The following is a 25,096-nucleotide window of genomic DNA, read 5'->3' as shown; positions in this document are numbered from 1 at the left end:
TGCAGTTTCTAAAAATAAAAATTAAAAACATTAATTTTAGAGTATTTCTGTTACTTTTAATTGGGGCCCATCTTCCTGTTCCAAAAAATATATTTTCTCTTACCCTGAATGGTTCATCTTTAAAAAATACAAATTGAAGGTATTGAGGAATACATTTTAAATAATTGTTATGAAGCATTTCATTTTTTACAGAATTAAGACCTAACATCTATATATTTGCTTAATAATATTCAAAGAACTGAACTGTCATTCAGAAAAGGTTACCTCCACTTAATCTGTATGCGTTACTAGATCTACCATAATTAGGCTGCAAACATCAGGGCAATCGCAAGTTGGCAGCAGAGACATGCAATCTGCTACCACCTGTCTGGATATTTGCAGTGTAAATAATGCTAGCTTTGTAAAGCACATGCACACACTCATTTTTAGAATCTTCTATTTTCAAGATAGTTTTAGTTGTAACAAATATGCCCACCACACATTATGCTAAGCAAGACAAGTTGTTTTGCTCGATTCTACCACCTTTCTTGCCACAGTTGTCAAGCCAATCACTGCAGTTATTAAGGTAGTAACGTGGTTATTAAGTGAGTCTGGCTTTGCCATTGACTTTGCTTGTCAGAAGGTCGCAAAAGATGATCACATGACATTGGGACACTGCAGCCATCATAAATACATGCCAGTTGCCAAGCATCCTAATTCTGATCACCGCCCATGGGGAGGCTGCAAGTTGTGTGTCACTTTTGAATGGTCGATCACTAAGCGAATAATTATAGGGCCGAGGACTACGTATAACTAGACATGAAATGCAATCCTACCATAATTAGGCTCAATATAGACCAGGGGTCTTCAAACCTGGCCCTTTTATGACTTGTGGACTTCAACTCCCAGAATTCCTCAGCCAGTATGCCTGGCCGAGGAATTCTGGGAGTTGAAGTCCTCAAGTCATAAAAGGGCCAAGTTTGAAGACCCCTGATATAGACTCACATCTATTTGAGCCATTCACGTTTAACTTTCTATATTATAGCAATCAAACCCATATGTTATACAAATAAGTTTGATTTCTCAGTGTCTTGTATTTTTGACATTCCGACAGTCTTGTAGCAAGAGGAGTATTAATATATTTGGCCCAAATTGTGTTGCAGATTACAGAATATGGCTTAGTTGGTTATGGAACACATTACATTACTTTCCTTTTAAAAAAAGAATACTGAATTAATCTTGTTACTTACTCATTATGGATTGTGAGGGGCTAAAAGTAGGTGGAATCTAAATTTTACTATTCTATTTTACCTTCCATTATTTCAAAGGAATAATTATTTTTCTGGTCATCCAAGGGATGGAGGTAAAGCAGGCAGATGACAATATGTGTAAGATGCTGTCACACAAATGTTGGCATTTTCATCAGAGGTCAGCTGGCAAGCATGCAATGGCTGGATTTTCATGGTGACACTGGTCATGCACCACTATTTGGAGCCATGGTAATTTATTTTACAGTTTGCTTTCCCTCTGCTGCAGTGCTGTTTTGCAATTGACATCAAACATTTAGAATTCTTATCCTTTCTGCTGGATTCATCTAGCAGGATGGCAAAGAAGCCATTTAATATTAAAGTATATTGACACAGGTCAGACCCGTTAAGACACACAACACTGTTTTAATGGCAAAACATTTTTGATTTTAACATTGAACCACAGGTTGTTGGCATTTTTTAAAATTAAAACATTAAGAAGTTGGTGTATGGAAGTAGACTTGGAATAAGTAAATGAAATATTTTAAAAAAAATAGTGAACTTTAATCCTGAAGCACGAAAAATGGTCATCCAGTTTTTCATGTGATTCACTGAGCACAACATGTTAAAGCATGGTAAGGTTCAAAAGGAAGGATCAAAGACTGGCATGTTGAGCCAGAAATGTTCTTATTCTTTGTAGAAGTTCTTTCTTTACACTATCAGGGACCAAAGCTGAAAAAGAATAATAAAGAGCAAGATGAAATCATCGCCACATTGCAAATAATTTCAAATATAGATAGTCCCCACTTACGACTGGTCGCTCAGTGACCAAAGTTACAACAGACCTACCCAGAGCTACTTACGACCAGGTTATTCAGTTCTGTCCATGGTCACTTGACCGCATTGTGGGTGTGTGACAACCTGCCCACATTGACAGCTTTTTGATTACAGTATATGTTTTCTGCTGGACACTGATGTTTACTTCTGGTTTCCGGCAAAAAAAATATGTCCATTGGGGTCTCCTAACAACTGTATCAGTCACTTATTCACAGCAAAAAAGGTGTAAAATTGGGCACAGTGACACGGTGATCTGCTTAACAACTGACATGACTTACTGCTGTAATTCCAAGCTCAGAGACATAAGTCAAGTACTGTTTATATAATCCTCTGTGCCTTTCTATGTGTATGAGCTGCAGATATATTTGTCATGTGGCACCATCTGAGCAATGTTGGCAATCTCTAGAAAGCTAAGTATGATGGACTATGGGTAGGACTTCAATGGGAAATCGTACGGAATGTCAACATTTGAAAATCATGCCAAGATAACAACATGAATGTGTCTGTGTGAATCACCAAATCAAGCTGAACCCCAAAATAGTATTAGCTGCCTGAAACAAACTGTGGAACAATCTTGATAGAGTGGCGGATTGAAAATAAATGATTTATGTGTAGTAGAGGCAGGTGAAAATTTCATTTGGAAAAATAAATCAAAAGGCAAAAGGTACAGGATATGGGATGCCTTGCTTGGGAATAGCGCCTGGGGGACTGAAATCAATCAAAAGGTGCATCAGCAGTATAATACGGCTGCTCAAAAAGCAAATTCAGTGCACCTGAAAAGAAGACCAGTTTGTATCATGCAAATGAACAGCTAAACTCTATTCTGCACTGTGTTGCAATCCAGACTTGAAAGGAGAAAGTCAGTCAAAGCAATTGGGGCACATATGTCCCACAGATGCATGACGTCTGATTTGCAGACGGTCCTGAAGTGCTTTAAGAAGGTGCCAAAGAGTGCTCCCAACTCCTTGGATTCACTTTGTCATTTTTCAACTTTGCTACATATCCTAGTGTCCAGTTCTTGGCAACATATTTGAGGATGCAGAAAAGAATAGAGACAGTCCTCGACTTACAACTATTCATTTAGATAAAAACAGCACTGAAAACACAAATGGTCTTCACACCTACAACTGTTGCAGTACCTCCACGGTCACAAGATCACAATTTTAGCCCTTGGCAACCGGCGTGTATTTACAACAGTTGTAGCATTCTGGGGTCATATGATTGCCATCGCAACTCTGGATCTCGTGACTGTGGGGGTATTGCAACAGTCATTAAGCATAAGGACCAGTCATAAATTGCTTTTTTCAGCTAGCTTCCCACAAACAATGTCAATGGGGTAAGCCTGATTTCACTTGACAGTGTGATTCACTGTGATTCACTTAACAACTATGACAAAAAATGGGTATAATTCAGTTAACAACCGCATCACTTAGCAATCAAATTTCTGGTCCCAATTATGGCTAAAAGTCAAGGACTAACCTTAACTGACTTATGTTATTGGAAGGCACAGTAAGGCTGATAGTAAAAACTTCCTAACAATAAGATAGATGATGGGCTTGTCTTTGTTGAATATATTCCTACAGAGGCTGGCATTTCTCTCTGCTTTCATTTGGATTCTTGCATTGATCAGTTCAATGCAGCTGTTGTCAACTCTATAATTCTGTGATGATTATTTACAGCAAGATCTCAGGGCCCCCACAAATATCACCCCAGACAGTAAACAGCATCTTGGAATATGAAAAAGCAGAGCAGATGAACATTACCAAGCATTACCATTAGAATAGTCATTATTAAAAACAGATTGAAGATCCCAGCAAGTTCAGCCCTTTCAATTAATATTAATATCTCTTCAAGTAGGACTGCACTGGTCCCCTTGAAATTGTTGAAAGTTCTAATCTTAGTTTTTGTTGTTACCCTCAGTGGCTAATCACATTCAAAAGAGTAAGGCATTTTCAAAGCAAATCAACATGAGAATATTTTAATGGAGAGATCAAATAAACAAGGGTCAGTCTTGTTAAAACAGTATTTTTCAACCTCAGCATCTTAAAGATGTGTAGACTTCAGTTCCCAGGATGTGTTGCATGCTGGTTGAAGAATTCTGGGAGTTGAAGTCCATACATCTCAAAGTTGCTGAGGTTGAAAAACACTGGGATAAACATTGAAATAAAATGCAAATGTAAATCCCAGGACTTCATTGGAGGGTACATGAATCAGCCACATTCTTAAAGCTATACAAATAAAGTCTGTTCAGTGTCTAGAAACAATTTATTCCAAGAACTCAGTGTATACTTTATGCTTGAGTACCAAAGCAATAGAACCTTATTACCTCTGCCTTTTGGAGTAATTTCAGCCACCAAATCATCAACAGTAACATGTTCTAGCCCTTTTTCTTTGATGACATCTAAACAAGATAAAGACAAGCAGACAGGTTAAAGTCATATAAAAGCACAGAAATTAGTTTTAATTACAGAAATTGACATAATACATATTGTTTGTACATTAAATTTAATAGCACAGACCGTGTGTGTGTGTGTGTGTGTGTGCGTGTGTATACACTATATTTGTATCCTCCCTTTATTATTTTACAAACTATGCAAAACAGCAAACATATCCAACACATCTTCCATTTTTTCCGTAACAACAACCCTATGAGGTAGGTTGGGTTGAGAGACTGACCTGTCCAAGGTCATCCAGCTGGCTTTCATGGCTATGGTGGAACCTGAACTCACAGTCTCCTGTTTTCTAGCCTGATGCCTTAACCACTAGAACAAACTTTTAAAAATAAATAAGCATACTTTGGACTGTGGCCTGAATCACACACTTACATATTCTAGAATCCAACCATATCCACTCACTCTTCTACTCCATCATTTAGCCCCAAGCAATCCAAACTATTTTGAGTAGTTTTTGAATAGCAATGTATTCAACCCATGTCAAAAAAAATCTTGAAATCCAGATGAGAGCGCTCTTGTGCAACTGTTGAGTTGCACAACTCAGTTAAAGCAGTGCTACATTATTTAATAGTAATGTAGCAACCTTTACCTAAGATCAACCAGTTGTGTCCTTGTTTGGCAGAATCTATCTTGGTCCATAACTAGACACCATTGCGACCTAGTTGACATTGCTATTTTATTTAATTTTTCTGTTTCAAAATAATTGGAATAAAGAAAACTAATACAAAATATTGAGAGCCAGTTTGGTGCAGTAGTTAAGCATCAGACTTGAAGATTATCAGTAATACTCCTGTCTTAGGCAGAAAGCCAGTTGTGGGACCTTGGGCCAGACACTCCTTCCCAGCTCTAGAAAGGAGGTAATGGCAAATCACTTCTGAAAAATCTTGCTTACAGGGACTTGTCCATGCAGTGTATACGTCTATATTTGTGAATGTGTATGTATACGTGTATACACACCTATGTTTGAATATGTGTATATGAACAAACACAATTTATAGGGCCCACAATATTTGTGAATGTATATGGTATACATGTATATACATGTATGTTTGAATATGTATATATGCACAAAACACAATTTATAGGGCCCAGATGAGGTTCATAATGTTTGTAGATAGAAACCATTTTGATTGCAATTTCCATTCATCCTTTTGCGTACCTTTTGTCAGGAAAGAAAATAAAATTAGGCAGAAGACAGCGTAGATAAAATAGCTTATTTTGCAGGCAAACAGGAAGGGGAACTTAGTTTCAGAACAAGCCAGTCGTATTCCATGCTAGCTTTACAGTTAACTTAGCATATTCTACAAATATGCCTTATATTTTGCATTCATCTCAGAATGTCTGTTAAAAATACAATGATAGAGAGCCAATTTGGTCTAATGGTTAAGGCACAAGGCTAGATAGCAGGAGATCATGAGTTCACGCCAACTGGGTGACCTTAGGCCAGTCATTCTCTCTCAACTCAACCCACCTCACAGGGTTGTTGTTGTGGGGAAAATAGGAGGAGGAAGATGTGTTTGATATGTTCACTGCCTTGAGTTATTTGTAAAAATAATAAAGGTGGGATACAAATATTGAAGAAAGACAAAGTAAAGGAGAGAGGGATACTAACAAATTCCATAGGCAGGCCAGATGTTAGGAATCATGTATTAGTATGACATTGCAATGTGTGCTTCCTTTTTAAAAATATTGTCTATATATCAGGCATCTGCAATTTAAAATGCAACATGAGAACATACATATCACATGAATATCAGATTTGTGACTTCCTGGTACCAATTAATGAAGTGAGAGTTACAATCTATTCCAACGTGACAATTACCTTTGCAGTGTGCCTTTAGCTGATCTTTCCAACCACATTCAATTAATTTGGCTCTCAATAATTCTTTAAGGCTGTAAAAACAACAGCATTAGAAATATATCCATCCTGGGTACTAGAAAAACATTAAACAAGCGAGCAATGCAGTTCTATAACTAGGGTAAAAAATAAAACCCACGTACCGTTCTCGTTCTCCTGTTTCAATTAACTTTTGATTAATAGTTGCCCTCATTTGTGCATCTTTGTTCATTTTTCACACCTGAGTGCAAGTAGATCAGATCTACTGAAAAGCAGAGAGAGAAGCAGATGGACTTAACTGTCATATATAATACATTCATTTTCATTCATTTTTCAGGAGGGTGCAGTCTAATTCCTGAAACTGACAATACTGCCAATTTCATGCCAGAGGATAAAGGTAAAGGTTCCCCCGCACATGCGTGCTAGTCGTTTCCAACTCTAGGGGCCGGTGCTCATCTCTGTTTCAAAGCCGAAGAGCCAGCGCTTGTCCGAGGACGTCTCCGTGGTCATGTGGCCGGCACGACTAGACGCCAACGCACGGAACACTGTTACCTTCCCACCGTAGTGGTCCCTATTTTTCTACTTGCATTTTTACGTGCTTTCGAACTGCTAGGTTGGCAGAAGCTGGGACAAGTAACAGGCGCTCACTCTGTTATGTGGCACTCGGGATTCAACCCGCCAAACTGCCGACCTTCTGATCCAGAAGCTCAGCGTCCTAACCCACTGAGCCACCGCGTCCCTATGCCAGAGGATACACAAACCTAATTTTGGTTCCCACTTAAATCTGAAACTGGTATCAATGTAATGGAAAGATTGATGAGTATTACTCTGTATGATTAAGATTTACTGCTGTGATTAAAGGACCCCACACGAAGTTTGATGTGTCATGTGAACTTAGATTCTTCTCCCCTCCCCCCCCCAACTTCTATCCCTGTTTTTTCCTAGTGTATGCATCTTTGAACAGTTCAAAGAAGCAGCAAAGGGCAAGATGGAAAACCTTTATTTTATCAAAAGGGTAAAAAAGAGTATATGTGACTTAGTGGTTGGATTAAATCCTGACTTGAATCGGGCATTCAGGTGTACTTGCAGCCATAAAATCTCACTATCTTACAGTTACTGGAAAAATGGAGACCTGGTCTCCTGAATAAAAGAAGCAGAATATATGTCACACAAATAAATACATAATTAGTGAATGATCATCATTACTTCATTTCAATGATGTAAACTATTTCAAGGATAATCTCTGGCTTCCATAAATTCTTGGTACAGCTCCACAACCTGCAGACTCACAACTGAAATAAGGGTATCAATATTGTGACTTGGTGTAAGTTACCTTGCCATGTTGCCAATTTTGATTTTGAGCTTGCCAGGAACCTGCATAGTATTTCGGCTGCATTCACACAACATGCATCACCTACTCAACTAAAAAGCCAGTCCATATATTTCCCCATTAAGAGGGGTTTAATTCAGCAACCCACGTAACCCTGTTCTACAAATGCATTTTCCAAGTGTAGAGTGGATCAAGCACCCAAACAATTGAGGTTACTGAATAACGTGGGGATCCCCTCTCTGAAAACCACCCAGTTAGAGTCCTCCATGCTTTGAGTTGCACGCCCATCAGTTTCATAATATAATAATATAAAATGATGACGATGATACTTAAACTATACTACTGAAAAATGCCCCGCAATCACTGAAAAGTCAGATTTGGAGTCGGTTTTTGTTTTAACGAAGGGAAACTGGAAAGGATGGGAAAAGGGGACGGGAATATCAAGCAAATTCGAAGAAGAATCGACATCCACACGAGTACAAAAGCGTCCATTAGATTCACTGCCCGCCCCAAACAAACGGGTTACCTCCCGGGCGAGCCACTTGCTTCTTCCGCGAGCTGAACCTCCGAGGAGACCCGGTTCAAAGGAGCCTCGAACTCGCAACACAACCAACCCTCCCGGATGCCCAAGACTTTACCCAACTAAAGAGAAGAAGCCTTGCAACAGCCTGCCTCAACCCTCGCAGAAACATTTGGGAAGCGTAGTTCTCAGCAGCATGGCTCTAACGGCTTGAAGCCCAATGAAAACTACAACTCCCAGAAGGCCGTTGCCTCTTAGCCGTTCCCATGACGCCTTCACGCTGCCTTAACATAAAAACTACTTTTCCCACAATGCTCTTCTGTACTGTACTTTTTTGTCGCTAGGTTGGTTTACGTTGATGCTGCAATCGTTCTTTCTGACTTTAAACTGGCTGTTTAGCGCAATGGAGGTGGGGGCGTATTCCCATTATCTGTTTTATTTGGGATTTACTTTTTAAAAAAGAATCTTGGTTTGGTTATATTGAAAAGTAAAAAGAATTCACGGCGGGATCGGGTTAGGAAATCCTGCGTCTATGGATCACATTATGAACATAGGAAAAACATCCCGAAAAAGAACAATTTATCCACACTTTCCAAGAAAACACAGGAATTGACCTTTATTTTATTTAAAATGAATGGAAAGTAAAGTTTAGTCTCTGATGTTTCCAGGTAGTTTGCTCGGAAAGCATAAAAGTGAATGGTACACGGGGAAGTAGGCAGTGACTTCAAAATATATGTGTCTCTTTGAGAGAGAAAAAACCTTCAGTATGTAAAATTCAGAAATAGGACCCTTTCTGTTCAATGAATTTTATTGCCAGTAAATTTGCAATCCAACTTATATTTTATTGGAAGTGAAATCATTTTATAAAATGGGTAACCAGATTCAAAATAAGACACATATATATCACTGCATTGGAAACAGCATATATCTGGAAATTCCAACTATTACTCTAACTAAACCTAAAAATAAACCCTAAAAGTTAGGTTGACAGAGAAGGCAAGTTGACCCGCTGCACCAAGCCATAATGTGGTTTGCTTGATCTTGGCTTAGCATGGTGTGTAGATGCAGACTGTTTTGTTCAAAGACCATAGTTTGAGTGCAAAATGTTATGTATCCTCATCCAGACAACACATTAAGTCATAACCAAGACATCAAAATTTCATTAACCCTAATGATTGAGCTCACTTAATATGCTAAACCAAAGTGAAGAAACCCTCTGTCTGTCTGTCATATTATTATTCTACCTTTATTACTTTAGATGGCTTAGAGCAGCATTTCTCAAACTTTGCAACTTTAAGAAGTGTGGACTTCAAATCCCAGAATTCCCTAGTCAACATGGTTGCCTGGGGAATTCCGGAAATTGAAATCTAGAATTCTCAGAGTTGTCATGATCGAGAAACACTGGTTCAGACCAAGGAGTAACCCAAATATCCATCTTAGGAACTTTTGTATAGTTCTGCCCACTACATCCAATCAAATGTAGAAAAGGAGCAACCTTCCTGAACGGAACAGCATTGCTTTGTACTGAATTGATTAGGGCAGGGGCGTCTTCAAACTTGGCCCTTTTATGACTTGTGGACTTCAACTCCCAGAATTCCTCAGCCAGGCACGCTAGCTGAGGAATTCTGGGAGTTGAAGTCCACAAGTCATAAAAGGGCCAAGTTTGAAGACCCCTGGATTAGGGTGATGGAGACCCTTAGCACTGACCCCCATCCTGCAAAGGACCAGGCACCAAACTGCAAAGCCTCGGCACGAAGCGCCCAGGAGTTCTAGAAAGGCTCGTCTCCTGCGACAGGCGCTCCAAAACTACGATTCCCATCAGGCTCTGCACTCCTTTCCTACCCAAAATCCTTCGCGGGAGGGGTGGGGGGGTGTCTCTGCTGCCACGGCCTCAGCCCTCCGTCGACCGGGACTCGAAAGGCTTGGAGCAGCGGCGGTTGAGGCCGAGGCCTGCGGCATGGAGGCGGCGGCGGCGAACTGTTCATTGCGCGTCAAGCGGCTGCTGTTGGACCCCAGGTTCGAGGGCTACAAGCTTTCGTTGGAGCCGCTGGCCTGCTACCAAGTGGAGCTGGACTCGCGTGAGTGTCGGCGTGGCGCCCCTTTGGCGGCCGGGTTTGGGGTACGGGGAAGCGCAGGCTGCGTTGGGGGACCCCCTGGCTCGGCTTCCCGGCTTTGGAGCCCTGGCTGGACGGGGAGAGCGCTTCCAGGCAAAAAACCGGGAGGATGGGTAAAATGGAGCAGGAAAAGCCGAGAATAGTCCCAGGCTTAAGAAAATAAAATTTTAAAAAAATGTTTTTCTGCTCTGAGTTTTTATATACAGGCAGTCCTCGACTTACAGCAGTTCATTTAGTGATCGTTCCAAATTATAACGGCACTGAAAAAGTGACTTGTGACCATTTTTCACACTTAACGACTATTGTAGCATCCCCATGGTCACATGATCAGAATTCAGATGCTTGGTTCACATTTATGACCAGGTCATGTGATCACCTTTTGTGATCGGTTCTATTTATGTTCTCCATTTAGTTAATTATTTTATTTTCTTGTGTCTTATTTATTAAATTTATATGCCTGCCATCTCACTGTCAAGCAACGTTTGACTATTAATTTCCCATTCCTTTGAACCAAATTTGACTTCTGGTGGTTTTATGGAGTTGCATTTATTTATTTCCCATGTATTTATTTAGTTATTTATTTTACAAATACCTCAAGGTGGTGAACATATCCAACACACCTTCTTCATCCTAATTTCCACACACAGCAACCCTGTAAGGTGAACTGAGCTGAGAGAGTGACCAGTCCAAGAGCACCAGCTGGCTTTCATGGTTTCTCAGTTGCTAGCCTGATGCCTTAACCACAGAACGACCACTGGCTCTGTAAATTTCTTCCTTAAAAAGTGACTTGCCCTTTTCTGGGGTGTTTTTTCACTCCCCAAACTCCTGCAGCTCTCAAATTTCCTATTGGTTTCCCATCCAAGTTCTAAAAACATCAGTTTGGAGTCTGCTTAACTCAGGATTCCCCAGAGAAATAAATAGGGGACTATCCAAAAGAGCAAAATTCTTCTTTGTAGTACTATTAAGTATAAAGTTGTATTTATTAAATTAATTTCAGATAATAAATATTCCAGGTAGAATATAATAAAAGTAGAATAGTTGGAAGGGACCTTGGAGGTCTTCTAGTCCAACCTCCTGCTCAGGCAGGAAACCCTATACCACTTCAGACAAATGGTTGTCCAATCTCTTCTTAAAAACTTCCAGTGTTCAGAACTTCTGAAAGCAGGTTGTTCCACTGATTAATTGTTCTAACTGCCAGGAAATTTCTCCTTAGTTCTAGGTTGCTTCTCTCCTTGATTAGTTTCCATCCATTACTTCTTGTCCTGCCTTCAGATGCTTTGGAGAATAGCTTGCCTCCCTCTTCTTTGTGGCAGCCCCTGAGATATTGGAACAATGCTATTATGTCACCCCTCATCCTTCATTAAACTAGACATACCCAATTCCAGCTACGGTTCTATCCAGCAACCATCTGAAAATTCATGAAGGGATTGATGAGCTGAAATGTTTGGGGTCCCCAGCTTAGATTTTCAAGATTAGGCAAAATCATTTCAGTACCTTACATAAAAATGCATATTCATTTTTAACTTAGCAGTAGGTATAGACATTTAAAATACAGTTAAAACACAACATAAATACAGTATAGAATAAAAGCATCTAAAATACATTATAGAATAAAACAGCATGAAAATATAGGCATACACATACATGAATTTCTTTACTTAATTATTTAATACGTATACAGATACTTTGGTTTCAAATATATAGAGTTTGTATATTTCTTCTGAATAGTTTCAAACTAATATTTTTTTCAAAAAACCTGACTTGCTTGTAAATTTAATTCAGGCTAGATCATTAAAGGTAGACTTTAATGTACATTCTTTTTCTGCTTAAAAGAAATATCTTAAGTAAGTCAAAGGAAATCAATAAAAAGTCAACTGAATTATATTAGGAACTTGATTGTACTCTGATTCTTTATTGTCATAATAACTGTATTTATAAACTAAGGTTTGATGGTAGTGATTTAAGGTGATTTAAGTAAAGGTAAAACTTACTGTGTAGTAACACTTGTAAGAATTAAGAATGAGAGAAGCTTGTATACTATTGGTTTGTAACTGCTGTGATATCTACCAAGACTCTTACCTTGGCAGATGTTCAAATCTTGGAGGAAACCTCATTCCAGAGGGCAGGCACTGCAAAGATCCAGAAAGATGGTGTTATTTAATTGGAAAGTCTTGGAGTCTGTCAACCTTGCCAGATAGGATCAGCTGGAAAAATACTATGGGAGATCCCTAAGATGTAATAGCAAACTAGTTGAATGTGGGAGAATAATAATGTTTTCAATATACTTGTGAATAGGTTATAAAATTGTGATGAGTAGACAACTTTTCAGTATTCTGTTACTTATAATAACTCTTTATTGATTAGCCCTTGGGCCATATCAAAGTGCAAAGTTTCAGCAACAAATTGTTACTAAAATTTGATAAAGGCAATTTAAAATGGAATTTGATAAAATACAATTTAAAATGGAATTAAAATAAAATACAATTTAAGATGAAATAGTAATAAAATGCAATCTAAAGGAAATTGTAATAATGTACAATAATTTAAGATATAGATAAAATATGATAACATTATATTTCGGAGTCGCCCTTGCAATCTACCCCAATCAGTCCCACTATGCAGATCTCAACCAGATCATTTTGTTTAAGTACTGTGCTACGTTAAATGTTATTTTCAAGTTCTGGCCGGACATAAGATAAGTTATTTTGATATGGGGATCCCAATGGGTCATTCGTTTGGTATATAGACCAAGATACCTGTCTCTCACCCTCTTATACAGGCAACAGTCAAATAGGATGTGGGCCTGGTCTTCTACCTCTGCCGCTCTGCAAATGCAGAGACGCTCATTGTAGGGTATAGAATGAAATCTCCGAATCTTGCTCTTGTAAATATCTCCTTAAGATGTTTTGGGAGTTGTAACTTCAAATAACTGTCTACTTGAAAAGTATGTTTGTATTTACTCAGCCATTCCAAGTTACCCACCTTACTAAGGATAGCTATATCAGTTTGTGCTTCTATATCCTTAATTCTTTGGGCAACTCTTTTTTTGGATGGTTCTCCTGTTACACAAGAGACAGGAAGGCCACAGCTTCCTACAAAATTTGTTAATTTGGTGATCCAGGAGATTTGTGATTGTTATTCTGTTACTTGATAATCCAGAGTCCTACTAATGAAATTTGAGTTATTTCTAATTATTTAGCTTGCTGTGTATACCCAGGGGGAGAGCATTCTCGGTGGGCGCACCAATTCTTCGGAACCGCTTACCGGCTGAACTACGAATGGCCCCCGACCTTCGCTCCTTCCGGCGTGATCTAAAAACTTATCTATTCTAACAAGCCGGCCTGGTCTGATGGGTTTGGGGTTTTAACATTATTTTTAACTAACTTACTACATTGGGCACAATCATTTAACTTTAAATCTTGTATCCTGTATTCTTATTTTTATTGCCCTGTACACCGCCCTGAGTCCTTCGGGAGAAGGGCGGTATATAAATCAAATAAATAAATAATGTTAGCATGTTTTGTTTCTGAAGACATTTATGGTCCTTGTGCAAGAAAATAGGTATGGTAGATTTGTAGATTAAAGTTGCTGTCATAATTTAATTTTTCTTCATGTTTTTGAATGCCAAGGAAATAAATAGAAGCTATGAAAGCTGTTAAGCACGTTTTAGAAGGCATTTTTAAAGAAAAGTCACAGACAGCAGATGGCACTCTAATACTAGTTTTACTTATCAGCCTGGTTTCTGTGTATTTACTTTTGAGGTATCTTGGGCAAAACCTATAATACCCTTGTTTTAAATAATGTAATTAGGAAACTATATTTTGAACAAGACCCATGAGTTAAATATTGTAAATTCATTTCCTAAGTGGTTATGCAATGTCACATTTTTCCTGTTTCTGTTTCCCCCTTCAGCGGTAGCAGAAGTCAGACTGAGAGATGATCAGTACACCTTGGATCACATGCGTGCATTTGGCATGTATAATTACCTACATCTTGATTCCTGGTACCAAGATAATGTTTATTATGTTGATCAACTTGGAAGAGTCATGAATTTAAGTGTTACTTTGGTAAGTTCATTATAAAATAAATGTGTCCATGGCTGTAGCAGCAAACGGGGCAAATTTTCTTGCAAGTATGTGTCCAAGAGCTACATGTGTAATTTTCAGCAAAAATATTGTTTTCACATTCTTGCCGCACAAATTTCAGTATTCAGATATGGGGAAGTTTAAACTTCCAACCCTGAGCATTGGAGACTATATGTCTAATCACACCTGGCCAAATAAAGTATTCTAGCTAACTAAAGCAAAAAAAAAAAAATTAACAGTCTTCTCTCTGTTAATAGATAATTGTGGATGATCTGGATATTTGTCAAAAAGGCTGCAGTTTGTAATGTGTACTATCTCTTCAGTTAAAGCAATGCACTTGTTTTTAATTTAAATATGAAAAGAGGTAAGTGTGTGCAGGTGAACATTAAGAATTACGTGTATTAGTATTCTGTACATCTCATTCCAGAAGTGGTTCTAATTGATGTAATAGGAAGTGGGTACTAACCAAAATACTAGCCATGTATTAATGTACTAGGAAACATAAGTAAAAAAAATACTCCCAGATTTTGATTTTTATGCCACTTGCCAATTCTTTCAGGGGAATACCACCCCTTATCAGAGTGTTAATTGAATTCCCTTAATCAGAATTTCTGGCTCAAATAGCCACACATTCTTGTTCAGTATATATTGGTTTTCTAATAAGGAGATTATGTTTTCTTCTGACTTCTTATCATTTCTGACTTTGTTTCTGCTTATTTTTGGGATGTATAGACTAAAGACCATCAGCAGAGTCCATGAAAAGCTTAGCTACACTATTATGATTGTTTATTCTTTGTTGTTTGAGCTTAAACATATTCTTGTTTTCTTGCTTTGCAGGACACTGCCTTAAAAAAACCAAGAGAAGTATTCAGGCTTCCTGCAGACTTAATAGCTTGTGATAATCGTCTTTGTGCATCATTACATTTCACATCTTCCACCTGGGTTACCCTTTCAGATGGAACAGGAAGACTATATCTTATTCAAACTGGCAGGCGGGATGATGGTTCTTGTGAAAAGTGGGAAGTAAGTCCTGAGAATTTGTCTTCTGCTGAGAAGCATTAAGTATATTTTAAATGCTGTTTCCTTTCTCAAATGGTTGAATATGCTTGGCTAAGGTCACCCTCTTTCTACTGCTTAGTTGCTTCGGTATAAACAAATTGGCTTTCATATATGTTTTGAATTGTAAGATAAATGATTTCCTCCTTGTTTTTTCATTAAAGACTGCTAACCTCGGGAAACCTAATTATTATTGTCATTTATTATAATTTTGCAAATGTCTGATGCACACACAAAACTGTTCTAGACAATGTATGTAAAACACAGTCTCTAAACCAACACTCCTGAAGTTTGAAGATCAATCTAGCCAACTCAAGTGTCAAAATTAAACACCTATTATTTGCTTAATCATCTCTGGAGCATGTGGAGATGCCTGCTTAAAAGGAGTGACTTAATTGCTTTTGAGAATACTGAAATTAATGGGGGAGGTAAAACTCTGGGATTCATATGCATTGTTGTACGTCCTTGTTTAATGACCAGCTACTAACTGACTGAAGTTACAACAGACCCCCAAAAGCTATTTACAACTTGAAGTTCTGATGGCTGCACATCCCGCAATCACATGACCATATTTTTGGATGCTTGACAACCTGTTCACTGTTACAGTTGGTTACAGTGTTCCACACTCATGTCACTACACTTTAATGGCAGAGGAATAGATTATTCACTGAATATGGTATTCACTTAAAACTACAATATTTGCTTAACAACTATTAGAAAAAAGTCATAAAGTCAGGTCCGGTCACGTGAATGCCTTGACTTATGACCATCATGATTGATAATGGAAATTATTGTTGTAAGTCAAATGCTGTAAAATATTAAATGCATCATACAATTAAATATAAAACAAAAATATTTATAAAAATTACTTCTAGTCATAAGAAGATCTAACCATTAACATTCAGAAATATGTAAAATATGAAAATAAAGATTCAGCTATAAAGGCTTATAGTTCCTAGAAACAAATAAATACATTTTCTCTAAAGTATCTGTGAAATATGCCTTTCTACATAGATCTGTTGATTTCTGGAAGGATAATTTTTTTTTGTCCAAATGGTAGTTATGCAAATGAATTCATATAGAAAGTTAATTAATTGAACAACATGTTGATCTTAATTGCATCTTGTTGGAGCTAGCTTCAAAAGTACTATTATCAAGCCTTGAAAATTGCCCTATTTCCTAACATTCTCTGAGTAAAGAAATTCTAAATTACACTTAAGCCATTTTTGGAAAAAAAATGATACAGCATAGAAATTAACTATTTCTTCTACGTATTTTATATAGCAAAAGAACTAATTTTCAGAACAGTATCTAGCTTTTTGCTAGTTTAGAATCTTTAGTGGGGCTTTTTTAATATTAATTCTTTTGTTATTCCTAAAATCAGCCAGTAGTTAAGGCAAGCAGGTTAGACACTAGGAGACTATAAGTTCTAGTCCCACCATAGGCATGAAAGCCAACCTGGCTGACTTTGGGCCAGTGACTGTCTCAGTCCAACCCACCAAACAGGATTGTTCTTGGGAAAATAGGAGGAGGAAAGAATATTAAGTATGTTCATTGCAGAATAAATATCACTATTATCTTTTTCCTAGAAATTGTGCCAAGAGTTGAATGCAATAACTAAATTCAGAATTTGGGTTATCCTGCTACTATTACAGGGAGTGCAGAATTATTAGGCAAGTTGTATTTTTGAGGATTAATTTTATTATTGAACAACAACCATGTTCTCAATGAACCCAAAAAACTCATTAATATCAAAGCTGAATATTTTTGGAAGTAGTTTTTAGTTTGTTTTTAGTTATAGCTATTTTAGGGGGATATCTGTGTGTGCAGGTGACTATTACTGTGCATAATTATTAGGCAACTTAACAAAAAACAAATATATACCCATTTCAATTATTTATTTTTACCAGTGAAACCAATATAACATCTCAACATTCACAAATATACATTTCTGACATTCAAAAACATAACAAAAACAAATCAGTGACCAATATAGCCACCTTTCTTTGCAAGGACACTCAAAAGCCTGCCATCCATGGATTCTGTCAGTGTTTTGATCTGTTCACCATCAACATTGCGTGCAGCAGCAACCACAGCCTCCCAGACACTGTTCAGAGAGGTGTACTGTTTTCCCTCCTTGTAAATCTCACATTTGATGATGGACCACAGGTTCTCAATGGGGTTCAGATCAGGTGAACAAGGAGGCCATGTCATTAGATTTCCTTCTTTTATACCCTTTCTTGCCAGCCACGCTGTGGAGTACTTGGACGCGTGTGATAGAGCATTGTCCTGCATGAAAATCATGTTTTTCTTGAAGGATGCAGACTTCTTCCTGTACCACTGCTTGAAGAAGGTGTCTTCCAGAAACTGGCAGTAGGACTGGGAGTTGAGCTTGACTCCATCCTCAACCAGAAAAGGCCCCACAAGCTCATCTTTGATGATACCAGCCCAAACCAGTACTCCACCTCCACCTTGCTGGCGTCTGAGTCGGACTGGAGCTCTCTGCCCTTTACCAATCCAGCCACGGGCCCATCCATCTGGCCCATCAAGACTCACTCTCATTTCATCAGTCCATAAAACCTTAGAAAAATCAGTCTTGAGATATTTCTTGGCCCAGTCTTGACGTTTCAGCTTGTGTGTCTTGTTCAGTGGTGGTCGTCTTTCAGCCTTTCTTACCTTGGCCATGTCTCTGAGTATTGCACACCTTGTGCTTTTGGGCACTCCAGTGATGTTGCAGCTCTGAAATATGGCCAAACTGGTGGCAAGTGGCATCTTGGCAGCTGCACGCTTGACTTTTCTCAGTTCATGGGCAGTTATTTTGCGCCTTGGTTTCTCCACACGCTTCTTGCGACCCTGTTGACTATTTTGAATGAAACGCTTGATTGTTCGATGATCACGCTTCAGAAGCTTTGCAATTTTAAGAGTGCTGCATCCCTCTGCAAGATATCTCACTATTTTTGACTTTTCTGAGCCTGTCAAGTCCTTCTTTTGACCCATTTTGCCAAAGGAAAGGAAGTTGCCTAATAATTATGCACACCTGATACAGGGTGTTGATGTCATTAGACCACACCCCTTCTCATTACAGAGATGCACATCACCTAATATGCTTAATTGGTAGTAGGCTTTCGAGCCTATACAGCTTGGAGTAAGACAACATGCATAAAGAGGATGATGTGGTCAAAATACTCATTTGCCTAATAATTCTGCACTCCCTGTATTTATTTATTTGTATCCTGCTTTTATTATTTTGACAACTCAAACTGGCAAACATATCCACTATACCTTCCTTCTCCTGTTTTCCTCACAGCAACTTTGTGAGGTGAGTTAAGCTGAGAGAGTTAGGCTGCCCCAGAGTCACCCAGTTGCCTTTCATGGCCAAAGTGGGACTTGAACTCACGATCTCCTTCCTTCTGGCCCAGTGCCTTAAATACTAGACCAAATTGGCTCTCCATCCTATCTTATTATGCATTCTATCTTGAGAGCCACATTGATATCTTGTAAACATTTGTAAGCTTCCAGAGCTTTTTTTTAGTATTCCAGAGTGTTTTTAGTATCTTGTTTTCTCATTCATGTGTTCATAATCAATCTTAGAATTTGATTCATAAAATATAAACTGGTTTTTGATTCATAAAATATAAACTGGTTTTTGAAGAGGTAAACAAACTTCCAACTTGCCCATAAAGCTTTCTATGATGGATTGAGGAATATCTGTGGTGACCTAGTTGTTTTCCTGGATGATGAGGAAGTTTATGCAAGGCATATTAGTGTTCATGGTTTGTGGAATAAAGCTACAGTTAAGGGGATTCATCCATCATGATAAGCCAGTCCCTAGAAATAAGGCTTGAATGAGCACTGTATTTGGCCTTGAGAAGATCTTTTTCCCCTTTGCAAAAGATTTTTAGTATTGAAAGATGTAGAGGCAGAATAAATTTTATTGTCTAGACTCCAGATTTACGTGTAGTTTGCTCTGGATACATGATTCAGTTATAAAGATGGAACATCTTGGACCAATAACAAAGTTTATTTGTGGGGGGGGGGAATTTAAAATTGGAATAATATAATCATAAACCATCAGCAACATCTAAAGCACTTCAAATAAATATTATCTTCTCCTGTGTTTATTGGAAATAGTATATACTGAGTTACCATCACAAAAACACAGGTTGATAGTCTTTTCTATTAGATCTGAAGAGTGGATTGTGCACTCAGAAAATATTACTCAGTTGCTTACTAAAATTCCTTCTTTCTCCAGATATTATTCAGCGAAGAGTTTGAGACTCCCTTTATTATAGTCCACAGCATATCGTTTTTACAGTCAGACTCACATTCAGTTGGTGTGTTGCTCTTACGAATAGAAAAGGATGAATTGGATGCACAAGGCAGCGGCTTTCATGTTTCATTGGAGTGGGTTAGAATTGTGAATACTTCTAAGGAGGGTGAGTGTTTCACTTGGTTTTATTTTGCTGGTCTATGAAAGAAAGTTCATGGGCTATCTATACGCATTTATTACATTCTTACCATAGGAATTCTGCAAACTGTTAACTTAGGGAATGGAGAAAAGATACGAATACAAATTTGCAAATGCCTAATAGCCAAAATGTTTGGAAGAGCTGTTAGAAAATGTTTCTTAAAACAAAATATGGTAAGGTAGGATGACATTAAAAATAGTAGTAAATCGCAGTGAAATTCAAGAAGTTCCTTTTCAATAAATGTTTCATTATCCTTCCTGTTTCCCAAAAACGTATAGAAATAATCTCAGATGGCTGAAACAGACTCGGTGCTACAAGCAGTCATCTTTCTGAATTGCTTTTCTCTAAGGCAGAGCCTGGCCATAGAAGTCAATCATGAAAATGTGAATTTGAGCTAGTCACTTTCTCTCAGCCCAGCCTACTTCATATTATATGGAAAAATGAGGGGAGTGTGCCCTGGTACCCTGCCTTGAGCTCTGGACATAAGGCAGGGTAGAAAATGGAAAACTAGATGGGTGAATTTGGGCTGATCACTCTCTATGAATCCAACAAGCTTCACAAGACCATTTACATTTTTATTTATTTATTTCTATCACACCTTTATAATTTTTTACAAATAATTTAAGACAGTGAATATATTCTATACACCATCGTGCAAATGAGGATTTTGAGATATTCCAGAAGAATTACTAGTGGTGTAATTAACCTTGGAGTTATAAGGAGAGTATATATGCTCTGTGCTCCTATATCTACATAACATTCTTTCAAGGACTGCATGTTGGTTCCTTTCATGAAGGCTGCATTAAAGCATTCCAAAGAGACATTGTCAAATTATGCCCCAAATTTTGGTATGATCAAGGTATTGTTGAATGCTTATCCTTTAAAAATTGGAGGAATTAAGAAATTCAAAGTTTTTTTTTTTAAATCAGGTGAAGAAGTGTATGAAGTCTCCAAACGCCGAGTTCTTCAAGGAAAATCTGTTCCTCATTATGCAGCTCTAGAACCAAATGGCAATGGCCTGATGGTTATCTCCTACAAGCCCTATACTCTTTTGCAGAATGGTGAGACACAACAAGATGAAAATGAAAAGGAGAAAACAGAAGTAAACAGGAAAGGTAACTCCCTACCACTCATGTTATCCTAAGTCTTTATAGTGGAAACATAATTAAAATCATGCAGGTTTGAAAATTCTTCAGCATTTGATAGTCAATGATCTAATCCCAGAATCTCAAAAGCAACTTCTATGTTTACATACCTTGATTTATTAACTTGTCATACAGTTTTTACAGTTAAAAGAAGTAATTGTAGAAGTTTGAGTTACAATATATTTACCTGTATGCAATGAGCTTTCCATCTGTTTAAATATTTAACCTGCCAAAGTCTTCAATCCTTATGATTGTAAGATTATAAGAAGCTATGCTGATGTAGAAATATGACATTATCCAATTTATGTTCATTTATGTGACATAAGTAAACTTCTCAGTAGATAAGTAGACCTCAGAAGTACTATCATAGCCTAGTTCAGACATTATAAATGGTGGGTAGTGCTGTTTATTCAAAAGCTTCTGTCTTTTTAGCTAGCGAAGTTGCTAGAAAAAAAATCCATGCTGATAGGCTCATTTATCCTGTGTAGCCAAATAAGGGAAAATGATACTTTGATTTTTAAAAAGCTAGTATGTTTTATATTATATTCATGTCTTAGTAAATTACAGTACATTTGTGGTAGTGTTATCTTATTATACTGTTCAATTAGTGTCTAAGATGACAGTAATAATGTTTTCTAATGATTCATAGGATATAATTGTTGAAGTGATTTTATCAATCGGAACAGTCAAGGAAAAATGACAACTCTTATGACTAACAGACCTGTCATTTAATTCATTAGAAGATGATTAAATACAATTCAACCTGCATTGGGCTATATAAATATAAATATAATTTCAAAATTGGTAGAAGTAACTATTCTGCTCTTTTCCTTTTTTGGTCATTCTTTAGATTATTGCATCTAGTTCTGGGCTCCATGATTTATGGATCCTGAAAAATTGGAACAATTTCAAAGTAGGGCAGTGAAGATGATCAGGGACTACAAATTTAAGTGATGAAAAATGGAAAACAATATGTTTAACCCTGACTTCCTAATATTAATAGCAGTTTGACCATGTAACCCCTCATTTGGATGTGTTTTAGTAGTAATTAGGTGGCCATTTTTCTGGGCTGCTTTAATTTGCATTTCTTCACTGAGCAGTAGATTGAATTAATAACCTAAATGCCCCTTTTGCAACTGTTATGATTCTATTTATCTATGCATTGTATTTTTTATTCTCTTCATATTTAATGATAATTTGTACCTTCCTAGTAGATTTTAAATAATGACAGATAATGTACTTTGGAGCTGCTGTTACTTTTGTTTTTCTAGTTTCAGGTAGCTAGGCAATGCAACATTTTATTCTACTAATAACTGGTTTTTTGACAGCTATTCCACAAATCTTCAGTGTTTTAGCCTTTAGCTAATTATGTACTCCCCTTATGTGCTTCTGTTTATAGAACCTCTATATTACTGGCAACAGACTGAAGATGATTTGACAATCATTTTCCGACTCCATGAAAACTTTACCAAAGAAGATATACATGTCAGCTTTTCTCCAAATCAACTCAGTGTAGCATTGAAAGATCCACAGTTTCCTATACTGAAAGGTGACCTTTTTTCATTGATTGACCATGAAAGCTCCACATGGATAATTAAAGAAAATAGGTATTTATTTTAGTGTTGCGTACTTGATATGTTGAATTTGTTACATATTTCCATCTGTAGCCTATTGCCATTATTCATTTTCTATTTAATGCGGAAAGGGGTAACTAGGTGGTGGCAATACTAGAATACCTTTAGTGTAGATTGCCACAATGAAATGAATGTTGGTAGTATGTAGCATTCAGCAAAGCAGTCCCTGTATCGTTTTAACATGTGAGTTTGTAAATAGTTGGTCACCCATGTCTGATTCATAAAATATAATAATGTTGAGTCAATTACTTATCTATAACTGAAGATTTTCCTGTGGTCATCTATAAACCGATATGATCTACTCACCTTCCTATTGCAAATGGTTTGTATTTCCTTGTACTTTTGGAATTGCTGTCAGTCATTAAAATTGAGGAGAAGACGCTATATAAAGCCTGTGGGCAGAGATTCTTAAGGAATGATTTAATTCTAGACTGTTCCAGTGAAAGGGCACCATCTACAGTATAGGTGTGAATTCATAGTTGGGTTTCCTTGAAGCACCTCAGTTACTACTATCAAAGTATTGCGAATAGATTAATATAGTTCATTTAATATTAAGACCTGAATTCTACTTTTGCTCATGGCTTATCAATGTTTATCTATTTTATCCCTTCCTAGATTAGAGATAGTTTTAATTAAGAAGGAAGAAGAGAAGCGTTTATGGCCAGAACTGATAATTGGTGACTGTCGGGGGGAATTTATTATGGACCCAGCTCAAAGTGCCACAATAGCTGAGCAGCTGATGTATCTTACTTCTGATGAAATGGTAAACTGTTGATATAAAATTTGTGGTTTTAATATATAAATATCTATGTATAGCAAAATATATTGCAATCTAGTGATTAAATTGTATGTTGCATGATTTTTGAAATCGTACTTCGTTGAATATCCTACAGTGATCGGCTTTATATATTATGTTTAGTTATCTTTAGGTAGACTGAAAGTGATGGGCATATTTCAGACTATAGATATGAAATTAAATGATTACACCCTTTTGAAGAAAAGCTCAGTATGCATAAACATAAAAAGAAGGGGACTAAAACCCAGCACAACTGTCCTCCCAAAATTCCAAGTTTCCAGGTTTTTTATGAGAAACAATCATTGTTTCCCAACCTGAAATCTGAATTGTTTCAATTTAGGATGCAGTTATCTCATGCTCCTATGAATTGACTGGAATTCTGGAATTAGACCTTTTTTTAACTATTATGTATTGTTTTATAGAGAATAAACCACAAAACAGTAAACAAAATGAAACAAAACAAAAGCATACATTCATAGAATGATACCTTTTTAAAGGTATCAATGAAATACTGGATGCAATACATGTATTATAGATTTATTATATCACATGCTTCTTTTTTACTGCTGTTTTATTAATGTTGGCTCACAGAATGCATAGAAAGCTAAATTTAATTCCTGACTTCAGAATCCAGATCCTAACAAAGAAAATCCTCCATGTAATGCTCAAGAGCTGGAAGAATGCGACATTTTCCTTGAAGACAGTACAAGTTTATGTAGATTTGATGGTGATACCATGAAGATCACTCATGTGGTAAGCATTAAATTATATTCTTAAATTCCATAATGATTGACAACTTACAGAGTTCATTTCTTTTTTCTGTTGATTTTTCAAGGCCTTCCAATTGTTTTCAACTATAACAATGTCCTTTCAGTCAGAAATGGATAGAGTTTTTGTGACTTTAGTCTTTTTTAAAAAAAAATGGCAGGTGTTTTCTTCTCTTCCTGAGCGACTTCCCTCAACCATTGCCAACATCCCTGTTCCAGTAGAGCTGTCCCCTCAGCCCACCTGGTTCCCTGGTCTTCCCAGCATTTCCCTTTTTCTACTCCTCCTTAGTAACCACTGCAAACATCCAACATGCTATCACCAAGGAAGCCCTGCACCCTTAGAAATTTCCTGCTCTCTTCCCTGCCCCCTCTTCCCAAAAACAAGTTATACCTAGGACAGGAGTAGACAACCTCGGCTCTTTTATGACTCATGGACTTCAACTCCCATAATTCCTGAGTCAGCTATGCTGGGAGTTGAAGTCCATGAGTCATAAAAGAGCCGAGGTTGCCTACCCCTGACCTAGGACAACCAGGGTGAATCAGACACTCTGTAACACTGAGGATAAAGAAAATGTTACAATGTCACTTCAAGCCTTCCATCTCCAGTAAGAATAAAGGTAATTTAAAATAAAAAAATACATTTTATATTTCTTCTCTAATACATGGTTATTGTGGTCATAGATCTATATAAGCAGGTGTCTGGTTGCTTTCAGCACGTTCTTGGAGGAAGTAAGGAAGACTTTGCTTTTTTACTTTCATTGAGGGTTTTTTTTAAAAAAGTCATCCTGTTTCTTCATGTATAGGCAAACCACTCCAAGACTGAGTAG

The 25,096-nt window shown here is 37.4% G+C and overlaps 2 protein-coding genes across 12 annotated transcripts in view; one reads left to right on the top strand and one right to left on the bottom strand.

Moving 5' to 3' along the window:
- Nucleotides 1-1,632: 1,632 nt before the first annotated feature.
- Nucleotides 1,633-8,431, bottom strand: ENY2 (ENY2 transcription and export complex 2 subunit). 2 transcript variants are annotated; one of them, XM_081323289.1, is made up of 5 exons: nucleotides 8,210-8,431; nucleotides 6,518-6,618; nucleotides 6,339-6,409; nucleotides 4,390-4,464; nucleotides 1,633-1,958 (listed from the first exon to the last, which is right to left on the bottom strand). In XM_081323289.1, exons 2-5 carry the CDS (start codon nucleotides 6,583-6,585, stop codon nucleotides 1,882-1,884), a joined length of 291 nt encoding a protein of 96 aa, XP_081179415.1. In that variant the 5' UTR covers nucleotides 6,586-6,618; nucleotides 8,210-8,431; the 3' UTR covers nucleotides 1,633-1,881. The 2 variants fall into 2 exon arrangements, with proteins under 2 accessions (XP_081179415.1, XP_081179416.1); XM_081323290.1 differs by having other exon boundaries at nucleotides 6,518-6,615; nucleotides 8,210-8,397.
- Nucleotides 8,432-10,077: 1,646 nt separating this feature from the next.
- NUDCD1 (NudC domain containing 1) overlaps nucleotides 10,078-25,096 on the top strand; it is a 40,582-nt gene continuing 25,563 nt past the window's right edge. For all 10 annotated transcript variants that reach the window (XR_014025881.1, XR_014025882.1, XR_014025883.1 and 7 more), the window contains exons 1-8: nucleotides 10,078-10,281; nucleotides 14,230-14,384; nucleotides 15,240-15,425; nucleotides 19,711-19,894; nucleotides 20,857-21,042; nucleotides 22,472-22,679; nucleotides 23,322-23,469; nucleotides 24,130-24,255. Coding sequence is in view for 2 of the 10 variants with exons in the window: in XM_081323287.1 (XP_081179413.1) it covers nucleotides 10,161-10,281; nucleotides 14,230-14,384; nucleotides 15,240-15,425; nucleotides 19,711-19,894; nucleotides 20,857-21,042; nucleotides 22,472-22,679; nucleotides 23,322-23,469; nucleotides 24,130-24,255 (1,314 nt within the window). In the remaining 8 variants the exon portion in view is untranslated. The remainder of the gene's footprint in view (nucleotides 10,282-14,229; nucleotides 14,385-15,239; nucleotides 15,426-19,710; nucleotides 19,895-20,856; nucleotides 21,043-22,471; nucleotides 22,680-23,321; nucleotides 23,470-24,129; nucleotides 24,256-25,096) is intronic.

Source organism: Vipera berus (assembly GCF_964194415.1).
Source record: "Vipera berus genome assembly, chromosome: 3".
NCBI lineage: Eukaryota > Metazoa > Chordata > Lepidosauria > Squamata > Viperidae > Vipera > Vipera berus.
This window is presented reverse-complemented; position numbering and strand designations above follow the sequence as displayed.